Source organism: Leucoraja erinacea, chromosome 38 (genome assembly GCF_028641065.1).
Source record: "Leucoraja erinacea ecotype New England chromosome 38, Leri_hhj_1, whole genome shotgun sequence".
NCBI lineage: Eukaryota > Metazoa > Chordata > Chondrichthyes > Rajiformes > Rajidae > Leucoraja > Leucoraja erinaceus.
This window is the reverse complement of record NC_073414.1, coordinates 9739153-9767036: the sequence shown is the minus strand read 5'-3', so window position 1 is coordinate 9767036 and position 27884 is coordinate 9739153. Positions and strand designations below refer to the sequence as shown.

General features: G+C 49.9%; 1 protein-coding gene across 1 annotated transcript in view; it reads right to left on the bottom strand.

The window, feature by feature from the left end:
* LOC129714270 (homeobox protein Meis1-like) overlaps positions 1 to 27884 on the bottom strand; it is a 233343-nt gene that overhangs the window by 52720 nt on the left and 152739 nt on the right. The window contains 1 exon segment of the mRNA XM_055663820.1: positions 1681 to 1789. Within this exon segment, the coding sequence (XP_055519795.1) occupies positions 1681 to 1789 (109 nt within the window).

The window sequence follows — 27884 nt, the reverse complement described above, 5'->3', positions numbered from 1 at the left end:
GAGAGGGACAAGAGAGGGATAGAGGGGCAGAGGAGGTGATGTATACCCAGAGAGGCAGAGAAATAGAAACATAGACAATAGGTGCAGGAGTAGGCCATTCATCCTTTCGAGCCAGAATATAGAATAGAATAGAATAGAATAGAATATAGAATAGTTTCTTTATTGTCATTATAACATGAACCATGTACAACAAAATTAAAAAATGTCAGCCAGTCAGTGAACCATTCAAACATTTCTAAAAGCTAACGATACATACAAGGTAAGATCTGTACCATCAGCGCCACCATTCAATGTGATCATGACTGATCATCCAGAATCAGTACCCCGTTCCTGCTTTCTCCCCATATCCCTTGATTCCGTTAGCCCTAAGAGCTAAATCTAACTCTCTCTTGAAAACATCCAGTGAATCGGCCTCCACTGCCTTCTGTGGCAGAGAATTCCACAGACTCACAACTCTCTGGGTGAAAATGTTTTTCCTCATCTCAGTCCTAAATGGCCGACCTCTTATTCTTAAACTGTGACCCCTGGTTCTGGACTCCCCCAACATGGGGAACATTTTTCCTGCATCGAGCCCTCAAGAATTTTATATGTTTCTATAAGATCCCTTCTAATCCTTCTAAATTCCAGTGAATATAATTCCAATCGATGCATTCTCTCATCATATGACAGTCCCGCCATCCCGGGAATTAACCTGGTGAACCTACGCTGCACTCCCTCAATAGCAAGAATGTCCATTCTCAAATTAGGAGACCAAAACTGCACACAATACTCCAGGTGTGGTCTCACTTGGGCCCTGTACAACTGCAGCAGGACCTCCTTGCTCCAACACTCAAATCCGCTCGCTCTGACACCCGACCCAGAGACCGAGACCACGGCCTATATCCCCCTCCCCAGAGGTTGACCACCCTTCCAGAAGTCAAGACTACTGATGCCCCACCACCAGAGGCTGACGTCCGCCCAACATGCCCCTCCGAGGATGAGACCCCCATTGCTGTTTTCCCCACCCCCCAGAGGCCGAGACCCCTGATGTCCCACTCGCTAGAGGCTGAGGCCGAGTGGATATCCACTCCCCCCCTCACCCCACATGTTCACCCCTCCCCCACCCCACGTGTGTCACCCCTCCCCCACCCCACATGTTTACCCCCCCCCCCCCACATGTTTACCCCTCCCCCACCCCACATGTTTACCCCCCCCCCCCCACATGTTCACCCCTCCCCCACCCCACATGTTCACCCCTCCCCCACCCCACATGTTCACCCTCCCCCACCCCACGTGTTCACCCCTCCCCCACCCCACATGTCACACCCCTCCCCCACCCCACATGTTCCCTCCCCCCCCCCCCCCCCACGTGTTACCCCTCCCCCACCCCACATGTTCACCCCCCCCCCCCACCCCACATGTTCACCCCCTCCCCCACCCCACATGTTCACCCCCCCCCCCCCCCACGTGTTCACCCCTCCCCCACCCCACATGTTCACCCCCCCCCCCACCCTGCACATGTTCACCCCTCCCCCACCCCACATGTTCACCCCTCCCCCACCCCGGGGGTCCCACCCCTCCGTGGCCCCACGTGTTTCACCCCTCCCCCACCCCCCACCGCACCCCGCAGAGTTCTGTGCCACCCCCCCCCCCCCCCCCCCCCCGCTGTTGTCTCCCCCCCACCCTGGGGGGCCCCTCTACCTTGCTCGCTGCAGTTGTCGCCGCTGTGTGAGGCCAGGCCGCCGCTGGAGGGGCCGGGGGTCCCTGAGTGCGTGGAGCCCGTGTCGTCGTGGTCCCGGCTCCAGTGGTTCTGTGGGAGGAACAGCACCAGCATCACTCAGCGGCCATGGGGGGAGGAGGGAGGGAGGGGTGGAGAGAGGGAAGGTGAGAGGGAGGGGTAGAGGGAGGTGGAGGGAGAAAGGTTTGGAGGAGGGAGGAGGGAAGGAAAGAGGGAGAGTGGAGAGAGGGGGAGAGAGGGAAGGAGTGAGGAACTGCTTCCCCCGAGCTCCGTGTTTGGAGAGTAACAAGATGTAAGGTCAGGTACAAATGTGCAAATTCAGCAGATTTTAGTTTGGTTTAGTTTAGAGATAAAGCACGGAAACAGGCCCTTCGGCCCACCGAGTCCGCACTGACCAGCGATCCCCGCACAGTAACACTATCCTACACACACACACGAGGGACATATTTTACATTAACATATTTACGCCAAGCCAATCAACCTACAAACCTGCACGTCTTTGGAGTGTGGGAGGAAACCGAAGATCTCAGAGAAAACCCACGCAGGTCTCGGGGACAACGTGCAAACTCCGTACAGACAGCACCTGTAGGTGGGATGGAACCCGGGTCTCCGGCGCTGTGAGGCAGCAACTCTACCGCTGTGCCACCGTGCCACCAACACCAACACCACCACCGTTTCAATGACCTTGAAACATGTTGAAAATCCAGCGGTGACCAGAAAGACGCTACGACTCTTTGGGCGACTGCGGAGACGACTCACGACCGTACAGGCGACATGTTGCGGGGTGACGCCTGTATGGTCGTGAGGAGTCACCCGAAGAATCTTGAAGAGTCAACCGGGGGCGACGGGGAGATGGCCAGCGGGTCGGGACCCTTCAGCCTGAAACGTCGCCTATCCATGTTCTCCATGGATGCTGCCTGACCCGCTGAGTTACTCCAGCACTCTGTGTCATTTCTTTATAGGTGCTGGTCAGATGTCCTCTGGACTTCAAAAGACCAATGATCAGGAAGGCAGTGTTCATTTGAAGCTCCGTTTCAATGAATGGAACACAACTCAGAGAAACTTGATTTCATTGTTATGGACTGTTATTTAACCACAGATACAGAAACACACACTTTACACACACACACACACTAACACTCTCACACACACACACACACACACACACACACTTTACACACACACACACACACACTCATACACACACACACACACACTCACACACTCATATACACACATGCATGCATGCACGGACGTGCACACACACACTCGCATACACACACATTACACACAGACACGCACATACACTCACATATACACATTTACACGCTAGCGCACACGCACACACGCACATTACACGCACACACTTACACAAGCACACATGCGCGCGCACACACGCATATACACACCCACGCACACGCATGCATGCACGTGCACACACTTACACACTTATACACACACACACACACACACACTGACGCACACATGCACATATACAAACACACACACACACAAGCAGAAGAGCAGTCGCGGTGGCGCAGCTGTAGAGTTGCTGCCTTACAGCGAATGCAGCGCCGGAGACTCCTGTTTGATCCTGACTACGGGTGCTGACTGTACGGAGTTTGCACACTCGCCCCGTGACCTGCGTGGGTTTTCTCCGAGATCTTCGGTTTCCTCCCACACTCCAAAGACGTACAGGTTTGAAGGTTAATTGGCTTGGTATAAATGTCAATTGTCCCTAGTGTGTGTAGGATAGTGTTAGCGTGCGGGGATCGCTGGTCGGCGCGGATCCAGTGGGCCGTAGTGGCCTGTTTCCGCACTGTATCTCTAAACTAAACTAACAGACGCCAGAGGGAATGACAAACTGCCCTTCAGGTGGGCAATGCCAGCATTACCCACACGCAGTAAGTAGGACCCATTTGACACGGTGATCTCTCTATAGATCGAAGGCCAGTTCCCCTTTCAAAGGGCAGGAGTGAGAGACACATGAGAGACACAGGCCCAGGAGCAACAAAGAAAACTTCACCATTGTACGATGAGATTAAAAAATCAGCAAGCCCTTTTCAATAAAGAGAAACTCAAGCCATAAAGAAAAAGAAACACTAATTCTGAGGCAGTTATATGAGTACAGTCAGATGTCATCTTAATTACAGGCAGAGAGAATTGGTGGACTTTGAGCTGATCAAAGCCTCTATATAGCTGTGAGGGGCTTAATAATAGTTTGATATTTTCCTTTTGCAGCTAATCACATTATGCAATGATATGTTTCACACAGGCTGCCTGAGGGCGGGAATGAGCATGCACTTTATTGAGTCTAATTAGGAATAATATACCATGAATTGGCTTCCCCTTCCAGCAATCAGAGAGTGATCCATTTCATATCGGGTCAGAGTCTCACCACTTTAAAGTCTGTAGACTCAGTCCCCTTCCTGACCCTCTTGTTAACCCCAATGCCACAGTTCACCACATGGTTAATCGAGGTTCCACGCAGCTCAGCGCACGACCTCAGAGTCACAGAGTCCATACAGTGCGGAAACAGGCCCTTCGGCCCAACTTGCCCATTCTGATCAACATACCCCATCTAAGGGTCAGAGAGAATCATAGAGTCTCACAGCATGGAAACAAGCCCCACACCGCCCAACGACATGAGCCTCAGCTGCCCGCGTTTGGCCCATATCCCTCCAAACCTGTCTTATCCACAGGTGCCCTGCCCGAACACCTCTGCTCGGTCCGCAATAACCAACCTGATCTCCCGGTGGCCCAGCACTTCAACTTCAATTCCGAATCCAACCTTTCAGTCCTGGGCCTCCTCCATGGCCAGAGTGAGGAGATCAGCCATGATTGAATAGCAGAGTAGACTTGATGGGCCGAATGGCCAAATTCTACTCCCATGACCTTATGACCCGAAACGTCATCTATTCCTTTCCTCCAGAGATGCTGCCTACCCCGCTTAGTCATAGAGTGATACAATAGACAATAGGTGCAGGAGGAGGCCATTCGGCCCTTCGAGCCAGCACTGCCATTCAATGTGATCATGGCTGATCATCCCCAATCAGTACCCCGTTCCTGCCTTCACCCCATTTCCCCTGACTGCTATTTTTAAGAGCCCTATCTAGCTCTCTCTTGAAAGCATCCAGAGAACCTGCCTCCACCACAAAGAATTCCACAGACTCACCACCAGTGTGAATACAGCGTGTAAACAGGCCCTTCAGCCCAACTTGCCCACACCGGCCAACATGTCCCAGCTCCACTAGCCCCACCTGCCATACCCCTCCAAACCTGTCCTATCCATGTACCTGTCTAACTGTGGGTGCAGCAGCATCTATGGAGCGAAGGAAATTGGGACTCCCCCAACATCGGGAACATGTTTCCTGCCTCTAGTGTGTCCAAACCCTTAACAATCTTATATGTTTCAATGAGATTCCGTCTCATCCTTCTAAACTCCAATTCAGGGCACCATATATTCCCTTTATCCTTTATCTGTACACTGTGGTGAGCATGATTGTAATCATGTCTGAAGAAGGGTCTCGACCAGAAACGTTGCCTATTTCCTTCGCTCCATAGATGCTGCCTCACCCGCTGAGTTTCTCCAGCTTTTTTGTGTACCTTCGATTTTCCAACATCTGCAGTTCCTTCTTAAACACCTATCTAACTGTTTCTGAAATGATGGGATAGTCCCAGCCTCACCTACCTCCTCTGGCAGCTCGTTCCGTACACCCACCACCCTTTGAGTAACGCCAGTGTGCTGTGTCGATCTGTGGTTCCTTCCTGTACAGGATGCCTCCCCTCCCCTCACTGGCTTTGGGGAAGTTTGAGAAACTATGATGCAAACTGCAGAGCAGTCTGCTGGCACAGAGCACCACTAGCCCTGCAGGGACAATTATACGTTGACAACCACACTACATGTACTTACAGCTGCCTATCCTTCAGTCTGTCAACAGCTCCCAGAACAAAGCAAGGGGCTGATCCTCCTTGCCAACAAAACCTGCATGCAAGGTTCAACATGGCTGCCGTCATTAGTCGGAGCCTGAAGAAGGGCCTCGACCCAGAAACGTCGCCCATCCATCCCTTCTCTCCAAGGATGCTGAGTTACTCCAGCTTCTCCTGTCTCTCTGCCATCGTTAGTAGCAGTGGAGTGAAGGGTTTGAAGAAGGGTTTCGGCCCGAAATGTTGCCTATCTCCTTCGCTCCATAGATGTTGCTGCACCCGCTCAGTTTCTCCAGCATTTTTGTGTACCTTCGTTAGTAGCAGCTCCAGCGGATCATAGAAACATAGAAACATGGAAAACAGGCGCAGGAGGAGGCCATTCAGCCCTTCGAGCCAGCACCGCCATTCAATATGATCATGGCTGATCATCCAAAATCAGTACCCCGTTTCTGCTTTCTCCCCATACCCCTTGATTCCATTAGTCGTAAGAGCTATATCGAACTCTCTCTTGAGTGGCGAGTCTGTGGAATTCTCTGCCTCAGTGGAGACCGGTTCTCTGGATGCTTTCAAGAGAGAGCTAGGTTAAAAATAGCAGAGTCAGCAGATATGGGGAGAAGGCAGGAACGGGGTACTGATTGGGGATGATCAGCCATGATTACATTGAATGGCGGTGCTGGCTCGAAGGGCCAAATGGCCTACTCCTACACTTATTGTCTATTGTCTATTGCTGCGAGGCGTCCTATCACTGAATCAGCCAGCACAGAAAGCCATTCGGCCCATCCTGCACGTGTTGGCCCTTTTCCTAAGACGTCACCTATTGAAGTACATGGGTTTCTCTTTAAGCAGAGATTGATTTTCCTCTGCTCCAATTCTCCAGCCCACATCTTTCTGGGCTGAAAATAAAAGATTGCTCACTTCCTCCTCTGGTGATGAGCTGACGTCTTCCAGAACCAACCCACAATCGAGCTAGTTTCAAGACCTACCCCTCTGCAAGATCAACCCCCCCAGCTTAAATAGAGGCATATAAAATCATGAGAGGAATAGATTGGGTGGGCAAACAGACTGTCTTGCCCAGAGCAGGGGAATCGAGAACCAGAAGGCATAGGCTTAAGGTGAGGGGGGGATGTTTTTATTGGAATCTGAGGAGTAACTTTTACCACACAGAGTGGTATTGAACGAGCTGCCGGAGCAGGTGGTTCAGGACTATCGCAATGTTTAGGAAGCATGGATAGGACAGGATAAAGGGCTTGTCCCACTTTCACGACCTCTGCCGAGTTTGCCCTTGACTCATACTCGCAGCATGGTCGTCACGAGGTCGTAGGTAGGTCGTAGCTACAGAGAAAGGTTGAACAAGTTCGGGCTTTATTCTTTGGAGCGCAGAAGGTTAAGGGGGGACTTGATAGAGGTCTTTAAAATGATGAGAGGGATAGACAGAGTTGACGTGGAAAAGCTTTTCCCACTGAGAGTAGGGAAGATGCAAACAAGGGGACATGACTTGAGAATTAAGGGACTGAGATTTAGGGGTAACTTGAGGGGGAACTTCTTTACTCAGAGAGTGGTAGCTGTGTGGAATGAGCTTCCAGTGAAGGTGGTGGAGGCAGGTTCGTTTTTATCATTTAAAAATAAATTGGATAGTCTTATGGACGAGAAAGGAATGGAGGGTTATGGTCTGAGCGCAGGTATATGGGACTAGGGGAGATTATGTGTTCGGCACGGACTAGAAGGGTCGAGATGGCCTGTTTCCGTGCTGTAATTGTTATATGGTTATATTATATGGTAGCAGTCCGTGATGCTAGTCGTAGGTACTCGTGGCATCAAGTAGGTCGGGTCGTTTTTCTAGCCTGATGAAAAATGCCCACGAGTAAAAAAGGTCTTGAATTAGGTGGTGAAAGTGGGACAGGCCCTATAGAGGGATGTGGGCCAAATACAGGTAAGTGGGACTAGTGTAGATGGGACATGGTGGCCAGTGTGGGCAAGTTGGGCCGAAGGGCCTGTTTCCCCGCTGAAAGACTCTGTGACTCCTTTCAGCTTGTCTAATGAATAAATTGTGTGTAGGAAGTAATGCAGATGCTGGTTTAAAACGAAGATAGACACAAAAATGCTGGAGGAACAGGCAGCGTCTCCGGAGAGAAGGAATGGGTGATGCTTCAGGTTAAGACCCAATGAATGAAATAATGATGGAACTACCAGTGGTTTAGCCAGTAGCACCAGTTCGTGGGTGAAGGGAGAGGTTGTGAGCAGAGAGCAGGCCTGGATAGAGGCAGCGACCTCTTCAACGGCACAGAAAGCCAGGAGGAATGTATGTAATATCAGATGTCGCGGTTCATCAGCCTGTGTCATGGTGAACGCTGTACTATCAAGAGAGCATTTTGTGTGGTGTCTCCATCAGAGGCAGAGCCAGGGGCAGTGTGCGACATATCAGAGCGTGTTGGAGCGAGCTGCTTCGGAGTCAAGCAGCTTTGTGTGGTTTGTGTGCGTGGCCACAAGCTGGGAGAGTGCAGCGGACACTGAGAGTGTTTGTTGTACAGCACACAGCCAACGGGCCGATCAAAGCCAACACGTACAGAGGTGTACAAAACCATCAGAGGGTGTGTGCTATGGGAGAGGTTGAGCAGGCTGGGTCTCTATTCCATGGAGCGCAGGAGGATGAAGGGTGATCTTATAGAGGTGTACAAAATCACGAGAGGAATAGATCGGGCAGTCTCTTGGTACATGGATAGGACAGGTTTAGATGGATCTGGGCTAAATGCAGGCAGGCGGGACTAGTGTAGATTTTGTTCAGTTTAGAGATACAGTGTGGAAACAGGCCCTTCGGCCCACGAAGTCTGTGCTGACCAGCGATCCCCGTACACTCGCACTATCCTACACATACGAGGAACAATTTACAATTTTACCGAAGCCAATTTGCCTACGAACCTGTACGTCTACGGGGTGTGGGAGGAAACCAGGGATCCCGGAGAAAACCCACGCAGGTCATGGGGAGAACGTGCAAACTCCGTACAGACAGCACCCGTGGTCGGGATCGAATCCGGGTTCCCGGCGCTGTGAGGCAGCAACTCTACTGCTGCACCACCCTAAACAGATGGACATGTTGGCCACTGTGGGCAAGATGGGCTGAAGGTCCTGTTTCCATGCTGTAAGACCATGACACCATGACTGTTATCAGCCTGTGATCAGTTCATTCCAAGAGCTCTCCCAGAGTTTGCCCGGATTCAAACTCAGAGATTTACGGTAATGGCCACTCGTCGGTACTCGGGGCTCTCGTGGACATTTGTCAACATGTTGAAAAATCTTCACGAGTCTTCCCGTGCTTACTTGCCGTTAGCGAGTCTTCCTGAGTACCTGCCGTTAGCGTTACGAGCCGCTAAGAGACGCCCCCGAGCTCCGACGTACCCGCTACGTTCATTCTCCGTGCTTACCACAAGTTTGATTTTTTAAAAACTCGTGAGAGCTCTTGGAATGAACTCGTACCGTGGGACAGGGCTATCATTCTACCACAACCAGAGAGCGGTCCTGAACTACTATCTACCTCATTGGTGACCCTCGGACTATCTTTGATCGGACTTTACTGGCTTTACCTTGCACTAAACGTTATTCCCCTTATCCTGTATCTGTACACTGTAAACGGCTCGATTGTAATCATGTATTGTCTTTCCGCTGACTGGTTAGCACGCAACAAAAGCTTTATAAAGGTATAATAACAATAAACTAAACTAAAGTGACTCTATAACTCAACGCTGCACAGCGCATGGGAGGTTAAGTCGGCGTCTACAAAGCCTGGCCAGTTAAGGTAATGTCTCCCACTCATTGGAAAGGGCACACTCCCTTTGTCTGTTGACACCAGGGAGAATATATCGCTTTCCCACTCTTCAAAGAGTTCGGCTTGTGTGCAGACAATCTCCAGCATCTCCCGCCTGTAAATAACGTGGACACAAACAGCGGCTGCAGAACGCGGGCGGGCAGGCAATCGAGGTGCCAAGTCACTCCTACACGCACGCACAACCTGACACCAGGCGGGCGGGTGATTCACACCAAGGCCAGGGCAGTGGAGAGCAAGAGCTCTTTGAACCCGTCAAAACTTTCCTCCCACTCTCCTAAAGCCCCCTGTCCCACTTTCACCACCTAATTCACGACCTCTGCCGAGATTGCCCTTGACCTTGACTCATACTCGCAGCATGGTCGCCCCGAGGTCGTAGGTCGGATGTAGCGGGCCGTGATGCTAGCCGTAGGAACCCGTGGCATCAAGTAGGTCGGGGCGTTTTTCTAGCCTGATGAAAAATGTCCACGAGTATAAAAGGTCGTGAATTAGGTCGTGAAAGTTGGACAGGCCCTTGACTTTCTTCACAAAGGTGTCAGGGGTTATGGGGAGAAGGCAGGAGAATGGGGTTAGGAGGGAGAGATAGATCAGCCATGATTGAATGGCGGAGTAGACTTGATGGGCCGAATGGCCTAATTCTGCTCCTATCATTTATGAAACTGGGATAACAGTGTGAACGGGTGATCGCTGGTCAGCGCGGACATGGTGGGCTGAAGGGCCTGTTCCGCTGCTGTACCTTTAAGCTAAGCTAAATTAAACACAGGCACACACAGCACCCGCAGCCAGGATCGAACCCGGGACTGTGGCGGTGTGATCCAGTGGCTTTCCCAACTGTACCCGCTGCTCTGCATCAAATCTAGTGCAGTAGTGTAGCTGGGGCATGTTGGCTGGTGTGGGCAAGTTGGGCCGAAGGGCCTGTTTGCACACTGTATCACTCCGGGACTCTGTGACTCCAAATCAAAGCCACATTTCCTACTCGTAGCCTTTGAACCTGAGAGCTATGCATAAAACATTCGGCAGTGTAGAGGGGGGGGGGGGGGAGATGAGCTCAGGAAATATATACAACGCACGGCCAAACAACATTTCATCGCAGCCCGCCCTCACTCAGTGAAGGCCGGCCATTGCGCGGAATGTGGCCACGTATTTAGGGTTGAGTTGAGCGGTGGGAATGATTGATGAGATTGGACTCCGTGCAGCAGGCTGCCTCCCTGGCCTGGAACGCAAAGGTTGAACAGGTGGGACCATTTTTGGCAAGGACTCGGGGAATTGTCAACGGTAGACGGCATCATCATTTTTCTTAACTGCGTCAACAAAAGTACATTAAGAACCACAGGAACTCGCTCGCTCGCTCACTCGCAGTGGTTGAGTGTCGATAGAACGACTCTCAGTGCCACAGCCCAGGGTAAACCGCATGGCAAGATCCCACACACAGCGCTGGGGGGGGGCGGAGCAGACAGTGTTTTTAGTCACAAGGTCATAAGGGATAGGAGCAGAATTAGGCCATTCAGCCCATCAAGTCCACTCCGCCATTCAATCACGGCTGATCTATTTCTCCCTCCGAACCCCATTCTCCTGCCCTCTCCCCATAAGCCCTGACACGCGTACTAATCAAGAAGGGCCTGTTTCCATCTTGTATCTCCAAACAAAACTAAACTAAACTAATCTAAACTAATCTAAACTAATCGAAACTAAACTAAACTAAACTAAACTAATCGAAACTAAACTAAACTAAACTAACTAAACTAATCGAAACTAAATTAATCTAAACTAATCTAAACTAATCTAATCTTGTTTTCTAATCTAAGATTGTTAAGGGTTTGGACACGCTAGAGGCAGGAAACATGTTCCCGATGTTGGGGGAGTCCAGAACCAGGGGCCACAGTTTAAGAATAAGGGGTAAACCATTTAGAACGGATATGAGGAAACACTTTTTCTCACAGAGAGTGGTGAGTCTGTGGAATTCTCTGCCTCAGAGGGCAGTGGAGGCCGGTTCTCTGGATACTTTCAAGAGAGAGCTAGATAGGGTTCTTAAAAATAGCGGAGTCAGGGGGTATGGAGAGAAGGCAGGAACGGGGCACTGATTGGGGATGATCAGCCATGATCACATTGAATGGTGGTGCTGTCTCGAATGGCCGAATGGCCTACTCCTGCACCTTTTGTCTATTGTCTATTGTCTAAACTAAACTAAACTAAACTAATCTAATCTAAACTAAAGTAAACACCAATTCAGCTAGCTACACCTTGCATTCTGCAATGCAGCACACCTCTTCCACTATAAATGCAATTAAAAATAATATTTTAAAAATATTGCATTTGCTGGAAAGCTGAAATTTTAAAAAGTGCTGTAAACACTCAGTAGGTCAGGCAGCATTTATGGAGAGAAGTCTCTCTCAGAGCTGATTTTATGGCTTTATACCACTTCTCTTCCCGTTCTGAATCATCCCCACATCTGTGTTCAAAGGAAGACAAAAATGCTGGAGAAACTCAGTGGGTGAGGCAGCATCTATGGAGCGAAGGAATAGGTGACGTTTGGGGTCGAGACCGATTCCTTCACTCAATAGATGCTGCCTCGTCCGCTGAGTTTCTCCAGCATTTGTGTCTACCCACATCACATTGAGACAGGTTTTATTCAGCTGTGTTTAGGTTTGTTTATTTAGTTTAGAGATACAGTGCGGAATCAGGCTCTTCAGACCACCAAGTCCGCACCGACCAGCGATCCCCACACACTTATGCCCCTGTCCTACTTAGGAAACCTGAACGGAAACCTCTGGAGACTTTGCACCCCACCCAAAGATTCCGTGCGGTTCCCGGAGTTTTTTGTCAGTCTCCCTACCTGCTTCCACTACCTGCAACCTCCGGCAACCACCTGCAACCTCCGGGAACCGCACGGAAACCTTGGGTGGGGCGCAAAGTCTCCAGAGGTTTCCGTTCAGGTTTCCTAAGTGGGACAGGGGCATAACACTATCCTACACGAGACACAATTTACATTTGCACCAAGCTAATTAACCTACAAACCTGTACGCCTTTGGAGTGGGGGAGGAAATCGAAGATGTCGGTGGAAAACCCACGCAGGTCACGGGCAGAACGCGCAAACTCCGTACAGACAGCACCCGTAGTCAGGATCGAACCCGGGTCTCTGGCACTGTGAGGCAGCAACTCTACCGCTGAGCCACAGTGTCTATGGAACTGATGCGCTACAATGCTGAGAACTATATTCTGCACTCTGTATCTTCCCCTTTGCTCTACCTATTGTACTTGAGTTTGACATATATATATGTACATTGATGTTAATTGTCCCTAGTTCTGATTTGTTTCAATAGCCTGCAAGCTCCAGATTTATAGGTTAATTGGCTTTGGCAAAAATATGTTAATTGTCCCTAGTTTGCCTAAACTTAAGCCTAAAGCAATGATTGGAAGAGAAGGGTGGTGGTAGAGTTGCTGCCTCACAGCGCCAGAGATCCGGGTTCGATCCTGACTACGGGTGCTGTCTGTACGGAGTTTGCACGTTCTCCCCGTGACCTGCGTGGGTTTTCTCCGGGTGACAATAGACAACAGACAATAGACAATAGACAATAGGTGCAGGAGTAGGCCATTCGGCCCTTCGAGCCAGCACCGCCATTCAATGTGATCATGGCTGGTCATCCCCAATCAGTACCCTGTTCCGGCCTTCTCCCCATATCCCCTGACTCCGCTATCTTTAAGAGCCCTATCTAGCTCTCTCTTGAAAGCATCCAGAGGCTCGGCCTCCACTGCCCTCTGAGGCAGAGAATTCCACAGACTCACAACTATCTGTGAGAAAAAGTGTTACCTCGTCTCCGTTCTAAACAGCTTACTCCTCATTCTTACACTGTGTGGCCCCTGTTTCTGGACTCCCCCAACATCGGGAACATGTTTCCTGCCTCTAGCGTGTCCAAGCCCTTAACAATCTGGTAACAATCGGGTGCTCTGGTTTCCTCCCACACTCCACAAACGTACAGGTTAATCAGCTTTGGTAAAAATTGAAAATCACCCCTAATGTGTGTGGGGTAGTGTAAGTGGAACGCTGGTCGGCGCGGATCCGGTGGGCCGAATGGCCTCTGTTTCCGCGCTGCATCTCTGAACTAAACTACGAGAAGCAAACTAAAACAGAGTGTTGAAATAGTTAATGTAAATAAAGTTGGAGTTTGGAGTGTGGTTTGCATTTAACCAAGTGATCTGATGATGCCTTTGATATGACATCGGGCTGCATCGAAGTATAAATCAGAACGGCAGTGTTAGTGCTTCTAACTTGTCAGTAAGACTCTCCCAACATCCCAAAACCTGGCCCCTTTCACAAGACACAGACCACCACAAAGAATTGCCTCACAATTCAAATGAGATTTCAGCTTGAGAAAGGATGACCTCATCTTGAAAAGCATGTTCCTCGCCAAGAATACCTCGCTGGGCCTAAGCGAGAATACTAAAAGATGGTGTCTATTAAGGGGGCATTTCTGTTCTGTTTACAATCACCGGGGCCTCCGACGGTTTGAAGGCCTCAGACTGGAATTGACCGAGGCCAATCACCGACCAAACTCGGCAGCTCCTCTTGCCCGAGGACCGGCCAAACCTTGCCGTGAATCCGTCACTTATTGTCGAATTAGGGTGCCGCATTCCAGCCTAACTCAATACATTGCTGTAAATCTTTGTCAATGCTCGATGGGTTTGGAGAGAGAACAGAGGCACAACAGCCGAAAGCACAGATCACCACTAAAGCAGAGACAGACAGCTGGCTCGAAGGGCTGAATGGCCTACTCCTGCACCTATTGTCTATTGTTGTGGTTAGAAACATAGAAACATAGAAAATAGGTGCAGGAGTAGGCCATTCGGCCCTTCGAGCCTGCACCGCCATTCAATATGATCATGGCTGATCATCCAACTCAGTATCCCATCCCTGCCTTCTCTCCATACCCCCTGATCCCTTTAGCCACAAGGGCCACATCTAACTCCCTCTTAAATATAGCCAATGAACTGGCTTCAACTGTGGCAGAGAATTCCACAGATTCACCACTCACTGTGAAAAATGTTTTTCTCATCTCGGTCCTAAAAGACTTCCACCTTATCCTTAAACTGTGACCCCTTGTCCTGGACTTCCCCAACATCAGGGACAATCCTCCTGCATCTAGCCTGTCCAACCCCTTAAGAATTTTGTAAGTTTCTATAAGATCCCCCCTCAATCTTCTAAATTCTAGGGAGTTCAAGCCGAGTCTGTCCAGTCTTTCTGCATGTGAAAGTCCTGACATCCCAGGAATCAGTCTGGTGAACCTTCTCTGTACTCCCTCTGTGGCAAGAATGTCTTTCCTCAGATTTGGAGACCAAAACTGTACGCAATGCTCCAGGTGTGGTCTCACCAAGACCCTGTACAACTGCAGTAGAACCTCCCTGCTGCTGTCAGGGGTTATGGGGAGAAGGTATGAGAATGGGGTTAGGAGGGAAAGATAGATCAGCCATGATTGAATGGCGGAGATGACTTGATGGGCCGAATGGCCTAATTCTGCTCCTATCACCTATGACAACTGAACTGGTGGGCTGCTTGCCTGATTTTGAACAGCATACAGTCGTACAGCAGGGAAACAGGCCCTTCGGCCCAACCTGCCCATGCCAACCAAGATGCCCCCATCCGCGCTAGTCTCACCCTGCCCACCTTTGGCCCATATCCCTCTCAACCTTTCCCAACTTGCCCATGCCAACCAAGGCTACGAGGAGAAGGCAGGGGAATGGGGTTAAGATTGAAAGATAGATCAGCCATGGTTGAATGGCGGAGGAGGCTTGATGGGCCGAATGGCCTAATTCTGCTCCTATCCCTTGTGAACGAATACCCATGTTTGGCCCATAGCCCTCCCTTACCCAACTTGCCCATGTCACCCAATATGCCGCATCTATGCTAGTCCCACCTGCCTGTGGTTGGACCATATCCCTCTCAACATTTCCTGTTATGTACCTGTCCAAATATCTTTTAAATATAGTTATATTGTCCTACCTGCCCTAACTACCTCCTCTGGCAGTGTTCCAGATACCCACCAACTTTGTGTGAAAAAGTTGCCCCTCAAGTTCTAATTAAATCTGTCCCCTCTCAGCTTAAACCTACGTCCTCTGGTTTTTGACTCTCTCTCTCTCAATAAAAGACTCTGTGCAGTCACCCTATCTATTCCCTTCAACCTCCTGCCCTCCAAGAAATAAAGGCCGAGCCTGCCCCAACTTCCTATGGTTTAGTGATACAGCACGGAAACAGGCCCTTCAGCCTACTAGGTCCGCATCGACCAGCGATCCCTGCACAACACGATCCTACACCCACTAGGGATCATTTGTCTTTTTACATACACCAAGCCAATTAACTTACAAACCCGCACTCCTTTGGAATGTTGGAGGAAACTGAAGATCTCGGAGGAAAATCACAATCGACAATAAACAATACACAATAGGTGCAGGAGTAGGCCATTCGACCCTTCGAGCCAGCACCGCCATTCAATGTGATCATGGCTGATCATCCCCAATCAGTCCCCCGTTCCTGCCTTCTCTCCTGACTCCGCTAACTTTAAGAGCCCTTATCTAGCTCTCTCTTGAACGCATCCAGAGAACCGGCCTCCACCGCCAACTGAGGCAGAGAATTCCACAGACTCACCACTCTCAGTGAGAAAAAGTGTTTCCTCCTCTCCGTTCTAAATGGCTTACCCCTCATTCTTAAAGGGCAGAACATACAAACTCCGTACAGACAGCGCCTGTAATCGGGATCGTACCCGGGTCTCTGGCGCTGCATTCGCTGCAAGGCGGCAACTCTATCGCTGCGCCACCGTGACTGAGCTCAGGCCCTCGAAAATTCCTGGCCAAAATCCTCTTAAATCTCTGCACCCTTTCCAAAATATCAGCACCCTTCTTAATAGCAGGGCGACCAAAACTGAACACAACACTCCAACTGCAGCCCCACCAACGCCTCAGAAAAGCTGTAACATTATGACTTAGTTTCAATAGGGAGTGTTTGCTATTTGACAAGCATTTATCGAGCTGGAGTTTCCAAGCCCTTGTGGAGTTTGTGTGTTTAATTGAGACCCCGGGTCAGGCTGTGTTTGACTGTTGCTGGAATAAAAAGAGGCAGAATCAATTTTAAAAATGTGGCTTATTTCATTGGAAGGTTTTTTCAGTACTTTTCCAGTTAAACCCAGGACTCCCTTTGACACCTGCATGCTGCAATTCAGTGTAGATTAGTTTAGTTTAGTTTAGAGATGTGGTTATTTAGTTTAGTTCAGCTGTGAGGTGACCACAGAAGATACTGTCAGAACATTTCTGAAGCCAATCCGAAGACTTCCGAAGATGTTCGCATATTCCGGGGAAAATGGCAGGTCTTATTTCTCTCTCTCTCCAGCGATACTGATATTACTGAAGAAGGGTCTCGTCCCGAAACGTTGCCTATTTTCCTTCAGAGATGCTGCCTGACTCCATAGATGCTGTTTGTGTCTGCTTTTGCACCCGCTGAGTTTTTAGAGATCCAGCACTTTTGTCTACCTTCGACCGACCAGCGATCCCCTGCACTTTCCTTCTACACCACAAACATTGAAGGGACATAGAAACTCATAGCAAAATAGGTGCGAAGGAGTAGGCAACGTTTCGTCCCTTCGAGCCTGCACCGCCATTCAATATGATCCAGCACTTGGCTGACCTTCGATATTCAACATCAGTATCCTGTAAACCTCAGGGACATAGAAATCTAGAAAATCAAGATATTCGGCCCCCTGATCGCCTTTAGCCACAATGGCCGCATCTAACTCCCTCTTAAATATAGCCAATGAACTGGCCTCAAATACCTTCTGTGGCAGAGAATTCCACAGATTCACCACTCTGTGTGTGAAAAAATGTTTTTCTCATCTCGGTCGTAAAAGATTCCCCCTTTATCCTTAAACTGTGACCCCTTGTTCTGGACTTCCCCAACATCGGGAACAATCTTCCTGCATCTAGCCTGTCCAACCCTGTCCAAGTTTCTATAAGATCCCCCCTCAATCTTCTAAATTCTAGCAAGGGCAATTGACATTTATACCAAGCCAATTGGGAGGAAACCGGAGCACCCGGAGAAATCCCACGCAGGTCAGGGGGAGAACGTACAAACTCCGTACAGACAGCACCCGTAGTCAGGATCGAACCCGGGTCTCTGGCGCTGTGAGGCAGCAACTCTACCGCTGCGCCACCATGACTCTGGAACTGATGCACTACAATGCTGAGAACTATATTCTGCACTCTGTATCTTCCCCTTTGCTCTGCCTTTGACTTAAATATATTTATGTACGTTGATGTTATCTGATTTGTTTGAATAGCCTGCAAGCTCCAGGTGTTTAGAGAGTGAGCCATCTACCTCCTTGGAGGGCATCTTTAATTGTCCCTAGTATGTAGGGTAGGACTAGTATATGGTGAATGCTGGTCGGCATGGACTCTTGGGCCGAAGGGCCTGCTTCCGCGCTGGATCTCTAAACTAAACTAAACTTTTCACATGACAACAATTAACTTAAACCTGAAGGGGCTGTCCCACTTGGGCGTCCAAATTGGCGAGTTTAGAAGAGTTTGAAAAAATTACGTGTTGAAGACCTCCTTCAACCTCCTTCGACTATGTTGAAGACCAGCTACAACTAACTACGACTAACTTCGGTAAAAATTGGACACGGAATAGTGGAGAGTGAAGCCGACCTCCTTCGATCTCCTTCGACCTCCCTTCGACTATGATGAAGACTATCTACGACTACCTTCGACTACCCTCGATTACCTACGACTAACATGCCGACCTACTACGACTAAACCTACGAGTAAAAAAAGTATCGATTTTTTTCCATGGCGACCTTTTTTTACTCGCGGGCATTTTTCAGCATGTTGAAAAAAGCGCCGCAACCTAGCTGAGGCCTCCAGTACGCGGAGACCACCCTCGAGCATGAAGGAGAGTTACAAAGACCTCCTACAACCTCGTGTCGACCATGCTGCGAGTATGAGTCGAGGGCAAACTCGCCAGAACTCACGGATTAGGTTGCCCAAGTGGGACAGCCCCTTAAAGCATTGATTGGGCAAGAAGGGCAGCACGGTGGCGCAGCGGCTCCACCACCATGTCACCGTGGTTCTCTGAGACGTGCCACGTGCAACTAACCAGGGTTAAACACAGCAAGAAACCCTCGTAGATATTAACAAACGAACATACAAGGCAGTTGTGACATTTACAGGCTACTATTTTTATTTGGGTATTAACACATCTTTAAATTGCAGGACCTTGCATATACGCAGCGCCAGAGGACATGTCACAGGTCCTCACAACCAACGAGGCGCTGCTCACATCGTCGCCGCAGGTATGAGCTTGTGAAGATGGCGGACAAGTTGTGCACCACGAGATTTTAAAATTGTTTTTTAAATTGTGCGGCACGGTGGCGCAGCGGTAGAGTTGCTGCCTCACAGCGCCAGAGACCCAGGTTCCATCCCGACTACGGGTGCTGTCTGTACGGAGTTTGTACGTTCTCCCCGTGACCTGCGCGGGTTTTGTCCCTCTCTCGCTCTCCCTCGCTCCCTCCTTCTCCCTATCTCTCCCTCTCCCCCCTCTCCCCCCTCTCTCCCAGACCATAATCAAATTATCTTTTAAGACTTTTAAGACACACACTACGGGACAATTTATATGTAACACCAAGCCAATTAACCCTACAAACCTGCACGTCTTTGGAGATGGGGTCACGGTGGGAGGTAAACAGTGGACCCGGGGATCTGTACGGAGTTTGAAAACCCACGCGACTTCACGACGATTGAACGTGCAAACTCCCATAGGAAACTGAATGGAAAGACAGCACCCGTTACAGGTGGTTCGGAGGTTGGGATCGACAAAAAACCTCAAAGTCTCCAGAGGTTTCGTTCAGGTTCCTAAGTGGGACAGGGGCATAGTGTGCAGGGTCTCGGAAGCTGTGAGGCAGCATGCAACTCTACTGCTGTGCCACCATGCCACCCCTAATTCAGTTTATTTTTTGATTAGTTTAGTTTAGTTTATTGTCACGTGTACCGAGGTACAGTGAAAAGCTTTTTCGTTGCGTGTTATCCAGTCAGCGGAAAGACAATACATGATTACAATCGAGCCGTCCACAGTGTACAGATACAGGATAAAGGTTTAATGCAAGATAAAGTCCAGTTACGAATGGTCAAAAGCAATTTGGGGGTCTCCAAGGGTAGCTGGGAGCTCAGGACCGCTCTCTAGTTAGTGATAGGATGGTTCAGTTGCCTGATAACAGCTGGGAAGATAACAACTGAAAAATCAATGTCAAATCAGATTAGTTCATGTTCATATGTTCTAGGACAGACTTAGGCCATTCGGCCCATCACATCTACTCCGCCATTCAATCATGGCTGATCTATCTCTCCCACCTCACCCCATTCTCCTGCCTTCTCCCCATAACCTCTGACACGCGTACTAATCAAGATCCTATCTAACTCCGCCTAACTTTGCTCCATTGATGCTGCCTCACCCGCCGAGTTTCTCCAGCGTATTTGTCTACCTTAAAGATATCCGTTGACTTGGCCTCCACAGCCGTCTGTGGCAATGAATTCCACAGATTCACCACCCTGAAGACCAAGCGCAGGGCTGTAGCATCAAGTCCCACGCCATGATCATCATTAAAACCTGGTCTCCAACCCTCCACTCCTGGGAATCACCAGTTTCAGTTTCAAGTGAGGGTCGCAGAACAGCAAGGCCCAACCCCAGAGGTGGGTCTGAAGTCACGTACATCTCAGTACATAACAACATGTGGCGGCCATGGTGGCTCAGCAGTAGAGTTGCTGCCTTACAGTGTCTTGCAGCCCTGGAGACCCGGGTTCGATCCTGACTACAGGTGCCGTCTATACGGAGTTTGTACGTTCTCCCCGTGACCTGCGTGGATTTTCTCCGAGATCTTCGGTTTCCTCCCACACTCCAAAGACGTCCAGGCATGTAGGCAAGTTTGCTTGGTAAATGTAAAAATTGTCGCGAGTAGGTGTAGGATGGTGATAAATATGCATGGATCGCTGGTCGGCACGGACTTGAAGGGCCTATTTCCGTGCTGTATCTCTACATCTAAAACTAAAAAACATCGGAAAATCGTCGAAGGTAGACAAAAATGCTGGAGAAACTCAGCGGGTGAGGCAGCATCTATGGAGCGAAGGAATAGGTGATGTTTCGAGGCTCTTCTTCAGACTGATGTGGGGTGGGGGGGAGGCGGGAAGAAGAAAGGAAGAGGCGGAGACAGTGGGCTGTGGTAGAGCTGGGAAGGGGAGGGGAAGGAGAGGAGAGAGCAGGGACTACCTGAAATTGGAGAAGTTAGTGTTCATACCGCTGGGGTGTAAATTACCCAAGCGAAATATGAGGTGCTGCTCCTCCACGGTGGAAACTCATCCAGTTATTTCTCCTGAGATGCTGTCTGACCTGCGTTACTCCAGCTTTTTGTGTCTATCTAGAGGTGGCAGTTGAAGCAGATACAATAACAATGTTAAAAAGACTCTTGGACTGTACATGGGTAGGAAGGGTTTAGAGGGGCACGGAACAAATGCGGGCAGGTGGCTGTAAGGTTGATGGGACATCATGGTCGGCAGGCACGAGATGGGCCGAAGTGCCTGTTTCCATGCTGGCTCCACAGCTCCTGGCCTCTAGTCTTTGACATTTCCATTTCCACCCAGAGAGTTGTGAGTCTGTGGAATTCTCTGCCTCATAGGGCAATGGAGGCAGGCTCCCTGGATGCTTTCGAGAGAGAGCTAGATAGCAGTCAGGGGATATGGGGAGAAGGCAGGAACGGGGTACTGATTGGGGATGATCAGCCACGATCACATTGAATGGCGGTGCTGGCTCGAAGGGCCGAATGGCCTCCTCCTGCACCTATTGTCTATTGACTATTGTCACCCTGGGGGGAAAAAGGTTCTGACTGTCTACCCTATCTAAACCTTGCTACATTCCTATCTGTTCTCACTTCAACGCTCCTGAGAAAATAATCCGAGCTTGTCCAACCTCTCCTTGTGTTCTCTTGAGTGACCCGCTCAGTTAAGGGCCTGTCCCACTTGGGGCGTTATTTGCGCGTGACGCAAAGATGGCGTGCGAAGATTTTGAATATCCCAAAATCCTAGGGTGCCGCGCGCGACCATGCGTCACTGCGTACGTCACCACGCACCACGCGCGCATCACGTGCCTGTCGTGCGTCGTGACGCGTAAGTCATGACGTGCAAATGGCGCCCAAGTGGGACAGGCCCTTCACTCCGGCATTTTGTGTCTCCCTTCCATTTAAACCAGCATCTGCAGTTCCTTTCTGCACTGCCTTTGTGGTTGGGAGTGGACGGGCGATGGCGTGTCTCCATGGCGACCTGGTGCGACGGCACGAATGTCCCCCCCTCTCCACGTCCTTGGCAACGGGGTATGTTCCCCCCCCCCCCCTCCTGCGCGCGCCGCCCTAATGTGTCCCCAGGAACCCACCACCTCGGCCTGGCCCAGCCCGTGCTCCAAGCCTCTCCAAGCTTGGCTCCACTCCCCGCACACACCTGCTTCCAATAATCCCAGTTCTTCACCACACGTGAAAGTAATAAAGCCAAAACTGTAGAAAATGTAAAAGCCGCGGCGAGCTGGAGCTGGAGCTGGAGCTGGAGCTGGAGCTGATGCAGTGCGTCTGCAGCTCGGAGCAGGCTGGGGAGGAGGGGACGGGAGGGAGGGGAGGGGGGCGTGGGTGAACTTGTGTTTTTCATTATCCCTAATTATATAGCTCTTTGCAACTCCCAGGCAGATGACAGAATTATTGAAAATGTGAATTATTCTCCGGCAGATCCCGCACTTCACAGCTGCGGTTGAGTTTCGTCTTCAGTCAAACCCACACCTGGGCTTCACTGGGCTAATACAGGGCCCCTTTCCTCTCCCCCAACGCACTGGAACACCCATCTTCATCCGCAGCGGAGTCTGGCTCCGTGTGTGTAGGAAGGAACTGCAGACACTGGAGATACACACAAAATGCTGGAGTAACTCAGCGGGACAGGCAGCATCTCTCTTCACTTTAGTGCATTGTCACGTGTGCCGAGGTACAGTGAAAAGTTGTGTTTGCATGCTAAAGGGCCTGTGCCACTTTCCCGAGCTATTCACAAATTCTCCCGAGTTTTCCCCTTGATTCAAACTCGCAGAATGTCCGTAACAAGTCCGCCGGAGGCTGTAGGAGTCCGTGGATATAGCGTAGCGGCTCATTATTCCAGCCGTCGGTAGTCCGGGCATCAGGTAAGTCGGGACGTTTTTTCCAGCCTGATCAAAAATGTCCACGAGTAAAAAAAATAGCCCCGAGTACCTACGATGGCAAAACGAGCCGCTACGATATATCCACGGACTCGTTGTGTGTTTCAATCGAGGGGAAAACTCGGGAGAATTTGTGAATAACTCAGGAAAGTGGGACGGGCCCTTAACCAGTCAGCAGAAACATAGAAACATAGAAAACAGGTGCAGGAGTAGGCCGTTCAGCCCACCAAGTCCTTGCCAACCGGCGATGCCCGCACACTAGCTCTATTCCTACACACACTAGGGACGATTTACAATTTTTACCGAAGCCAATTAATCTTAAAACGTTGAAACATAGAAAATAGGTGCAGGAGGAGGCCATTCGGTCCTTCGAGCCAGCACCGCCATTCAATAAGATCATGGCTGATCATCCAAAATCAGTACCCCGTTCCTGCTTTCTCCCCATATCCCTTGATTCCGTTAGCCCTAAGAGCTATATCTAACTCTCTCTTGAAAACATCCAGTGAATTGGCCTCCACTGCCTTCTGTGGCAGATAATTCCACAGATTCGCAACTCTCTGGGTGAATGGTTATATGGTTATATGAAAAGGTTTTTCCTCATCTCAGTCCAAAATGGCCGACCCCTTATTCTTAAACTGTGTGGCCCCTGGTTCTGGACTCCCCCAACATCGGGAACACTTTTCCTGTATCTAGCCTGTCCAATGCCAGGAGATCAGGGTTGCGACCCTGCCCGTGTATTAACCTACCTGGGGAAATCATAGGGTAAACACTCAGTGTCTTTTATCAACGGTTTTCTGGCAACTAAAGTATCCTATCACCAACTAGTTCAGTTCAGTCTAGTTTATTGTCACGTGTACCGAGGTACAGTGAAAAGCTTTTGTTGCGTGCTAGCCAGTCAGCGGAAAGACAATACATGATTACAATCGAGCCATTTACGGTGTACAGATACATGATAAGGGAATAACGTTTAGTGCAAGGTAAAGCCAGCAAAGTCCGATCAAGGATAGTCCGAGGGTCACCAATGAGGTAGATAGTAGTTCAGCACTGCTCTCTGGTTGTGGTAGGATGGTTCAGTTGCCTGATAACAGCCGGGAAGAAACTGTCCCTGAATCTGGAGGTGTGCGTTTTCACACTTCTGTACCTTTTGCCCGATGGGAGAGGGGAGAAGAGGGAGTGGCCAGGGGTGCGACTGGTCCTTGATGATGCTGCTGGCCTTGCCGAGGCAGCGTGAGTTGTAGATGGAGTCAATGGAAGGAAGGTTGGTTTGTGTGTGTGATGGTCTGGGCTGCGTCCACAATACACTCTGGATAGAGGAATGGTCGACGTTTCGGGTCGTGACCTATCTTCAGACTGAGAGTCAGGGGAGGGTGGGAGATAGAGACAAGCAAGGACGAGGTGTGAAGATGGGACATCAAATGGGATTTCAAGCTAGTTCAAGGAAAATGTAGAATAGATCATTGTTAGCTAGGAGAAGCTGACAACGAAGCAGACAGAGATAAAATGTAATCAGGGGGGTCAGTTGGACTGGTCGGAGAACTAGGAAGAGGGAGGGACGGAGTGAGAGGGAAAGCAAGGGTTACTTGAAGTTAGAGAAGTCAATGTTCATACCGCTGGGGTGTAAGCTACCCAAGAGAAATATGAGGTGCTGTACCTCCAATTGGCGCTGGGCCTCACTCTGACAGTGGAGGAGGTCGAGGACAGAAATGTCTTTCCGTCCTGGGTCACCTCCATTGTCAGAGTGAGGGAATGGGAGGGGGAGTAAAAGCCTTGTCCCACTGTACGAGGTAATTCAAGAGCTCTCCCGAGTTTAAAGAAAAAATCAAACTCGTGGTAAGCACGTAGAACGTATGTAGCGGGTACGTCGGAGCTCGGGGACGTCTCTTAGCGACTCGTAACGCTAATGGCAGGTACTCGGGAAGACTCGCTAGTGGCAGGTAAGCACGGGAAGACTCGTGAAGATTTTTCAACGTGTTCAAGGTACTGAGACAATAGACAGTAGACAGTTGCAGGAGTAGGCCATTCGGCCCTTCGAGCCAGCACCGCCATTCAATGTGATCATGGCTGATCATCCCCAATCAGTACCCCGTTCCTGCCTTCTCCCCATATCCCCTGACTCCGCTATCTTTAAGAGCCCTATCTAGCTCTCTCTTGAAAGCATCCAGAGAACCCGCCTCCGCCGCCCTCTGAGGCAGAGGTTGCGGGGTGGGATGTGCCGGGGAGGAGCGGGTAAGCTCGCAGGTTAACGTGTTTATCGGTAGCCCGCGAGCGCTTCGTCCCTTGCAGCCAGCGTGTGGTCTGTGTAGACCCACCAGCTACGTGAAGCATTCATAAACCTGTTGCTGCAGTCACACAAGGAGGTTTACAGCTTGTACAAAGTGGAAAGCCACGGGCTATTGCAGGGGGGAAGTTGTCTGATGTAAACACTAACGCTGCCTCTTTGAGAGGATTCATGTCACTCTGATCAGGCTACACAGGCTTTCTTCCTTCCTTCACCAGGCCTTGCCTAAGGCATGCAAAAAATCAGCACACTGAGCTGCCAGCCGTCACAGACTGAAGGAGGGTCTCGACCCAAAATGTCACCCGTCAACTTCTCCCCAGAGACGCTGCCCGTCCCGCTGAGTTACTCCAGCATTTTGTGGCAGGCCTCATGGACTGTTGTGTTTCTATGGATACAGTCAAGAAAATACTGATCTCGCACTCACGCTAGTTGAGACCGAGGTGGAAGCAGGCCCTTCGGCCCACCGAGCCCATACTGACCATCAACCACCCATCTAAAGTCCAGAACATGGGGTCACTGTTTAAGAATAAGGGGGAAGTCTTTTAGGACCGAGATGAGAAAAAGAAATTTCACACAGAGAGTGGTGAATCTGTGGAATTCTCTGCCACAGGAAGTAGTTGAGGCCACAGTTCATTGGCTATGTTTAAGAGGGAGTTAGATGTGGCCCTTGTGGCTAAAGGGATCAGGGGGTATGGAGAGAAGGAAGGTACAGGATACTGAGTTGGATGATCAGCCATGATCATATTGAATGGCGGTGCAGGCTCGAAGGGCCGAATGGCCTACTCCTGCACCTATTTTCTATGTTTCTATGTTTCTATGATCTATGGGTGGTATTCTCCCTCAATAAGGATGGTAATATAGTCTGAAGAAGGGTCTTGACCCGAGACGTCACCCATTCCTTCTCTCCAGCGATGCTGCCTGTCCCGCTGAGTTACTCCAGCATTTTACACCTGTCACCCATTCACACCAGTTTAGACTGTACTTTAGAATTTGGACAAACAGTGCGATAACAGGCCCTTCGGCCCTTCGAGTCCGTGCCGACCAGCAATCACCCCGTACACTAGCAGTCCTATTAACTATTTTATTTTTTGACCAAAGCCAATTAACCTACAAGGTACTAGTTCTATGTTATTCCCACTTTCTCATCCACTCCCTACACACTAGGGGCAATTTACAGAGGGCCGATTAACATACAAACCAGCATTTTTTTTGGAATGTGGGAGGAAACCGGAGCACCCGGAGTAAACCCGCGCAGTCACAAAGAGAACGTACAAACTCCACACAGACAGCACCCGAGGTCAGGATTGAACCTGGGTCTCTGGCGCTGTGAGGCAGCTGCTCTTCCAGCTGCGCCACGGTGCCGCACTACAATCAACAGGTTAGAAAATAGGTGCAGGAGGAGGCCATTCGGCCCTTCGAGCCAGCACCCCCATTCAATATGATCATGGATGATCATCTTAAATCACTACCCCGTTCCTGTATTCCCCCATATCCCTTGATTCCGTTAGCCCTAAGCGCTAAATCTAACTCTCTCTTCAAAACATCCAGTGAATTGGCCTCCACTGCCCTCTGTGACAGAGAATTCCACAGATTCACAACTCTCTGGGTGAAAAGGTTTTTCCTCATCTCAGTCCTAAGTGGCCGACCCCTTATTCTTAAACTGTGTGACCCCTGGTTCTGGCTGCCTCACAGCGCCAGAGGCCCGGGTTCGATCCTGACCACAGGTGCTGTCTGTATGGAGTTTGTACGTTCTCCCTGTGACCTGTGTGGGTTTTTCGCCAGGTGTTGTGGCTTCCTCCCACACTCCAAAGACGTACAGGTTTGCAGGTTAATTGGCTTGGTATAAATGTAAGTTGTTCCTAGTGTGTGTAGGATAGTGCTAGTGTGCGGGGATCGCTGGTCAGTGCGGACAAGGTGGGCCGAAGGGCCTGTTTCTGCGCTGTATCTCTAAACTAAGCAAATCTAATCTAAGCCATTTGTCCTTGCTCTGTTTTTGCGCTACAAAATCTTTATTCAGAACAAGCAAAATACAAAAGTAACATAACCATATAATCATATACCATATAACAATTACAGCACGGAAACAGGCCATCTCGACCCATTAGTCCGTGCCGAACACATAATTTTTCCCATACCTGCGCTCAGACCATACTTTTATTCATATAACAAACAAAAATGATCAAAACGAAGCCAACACGATCAAAGATTGCCTCTATTGGCATTTTACAAATAAAGTTATCAAATTATCAAATTTTATCAATAATACATTGGACCTCCTGCTGTGACCAGCATTCACAGATGGCCACCAGAGTCCCCATGGACACCGCATGCTTGTTCCCTCTCTAGGGACACACGTGCATGGACATAACCCCAGAAAAGAGGCAGGCATCCGACCACTGTGTGGCTGTCGACTGCCCACTGCCTGGACCCGCGAATGGCCATCTTGGCCAGGCTCATGAGCAGTGTTGGGAGTGCAATTAAAGCATGGAATAGCCTTCACCCTACCATAGTTACCCAAACCAGACGCAACTAAATTTAAGGTGGACAAAAATGCTGGAGAAACTCAGCGGGTGAGGCAGCATCTATGGAGCGAAGGAAATAGGTCAACGTTTCGGGCCGAAACCCTTCTTCAGACTTAACCCTTCTGAAGAGCTTAAGGTAGATCTTTTTTCCCCTAAGAACCCTTTTTTGCTTAAGTTCACCCTCCACCACCACCAATTTAAATTCCATTTGGAATATTTTTGGAGGACCAGGAAACCAAGAACCAAGGAGCTTTATTGTGATGGGACAGTGTAGAGGGAGTCCCAATAATATCCCTGCCCTAGCCGTGTGTGTTGGGACAGATTCGAGGCAGCCTGAAGAAGGGTCAATGTTTCCTCATGTGAAGAAAGATTGA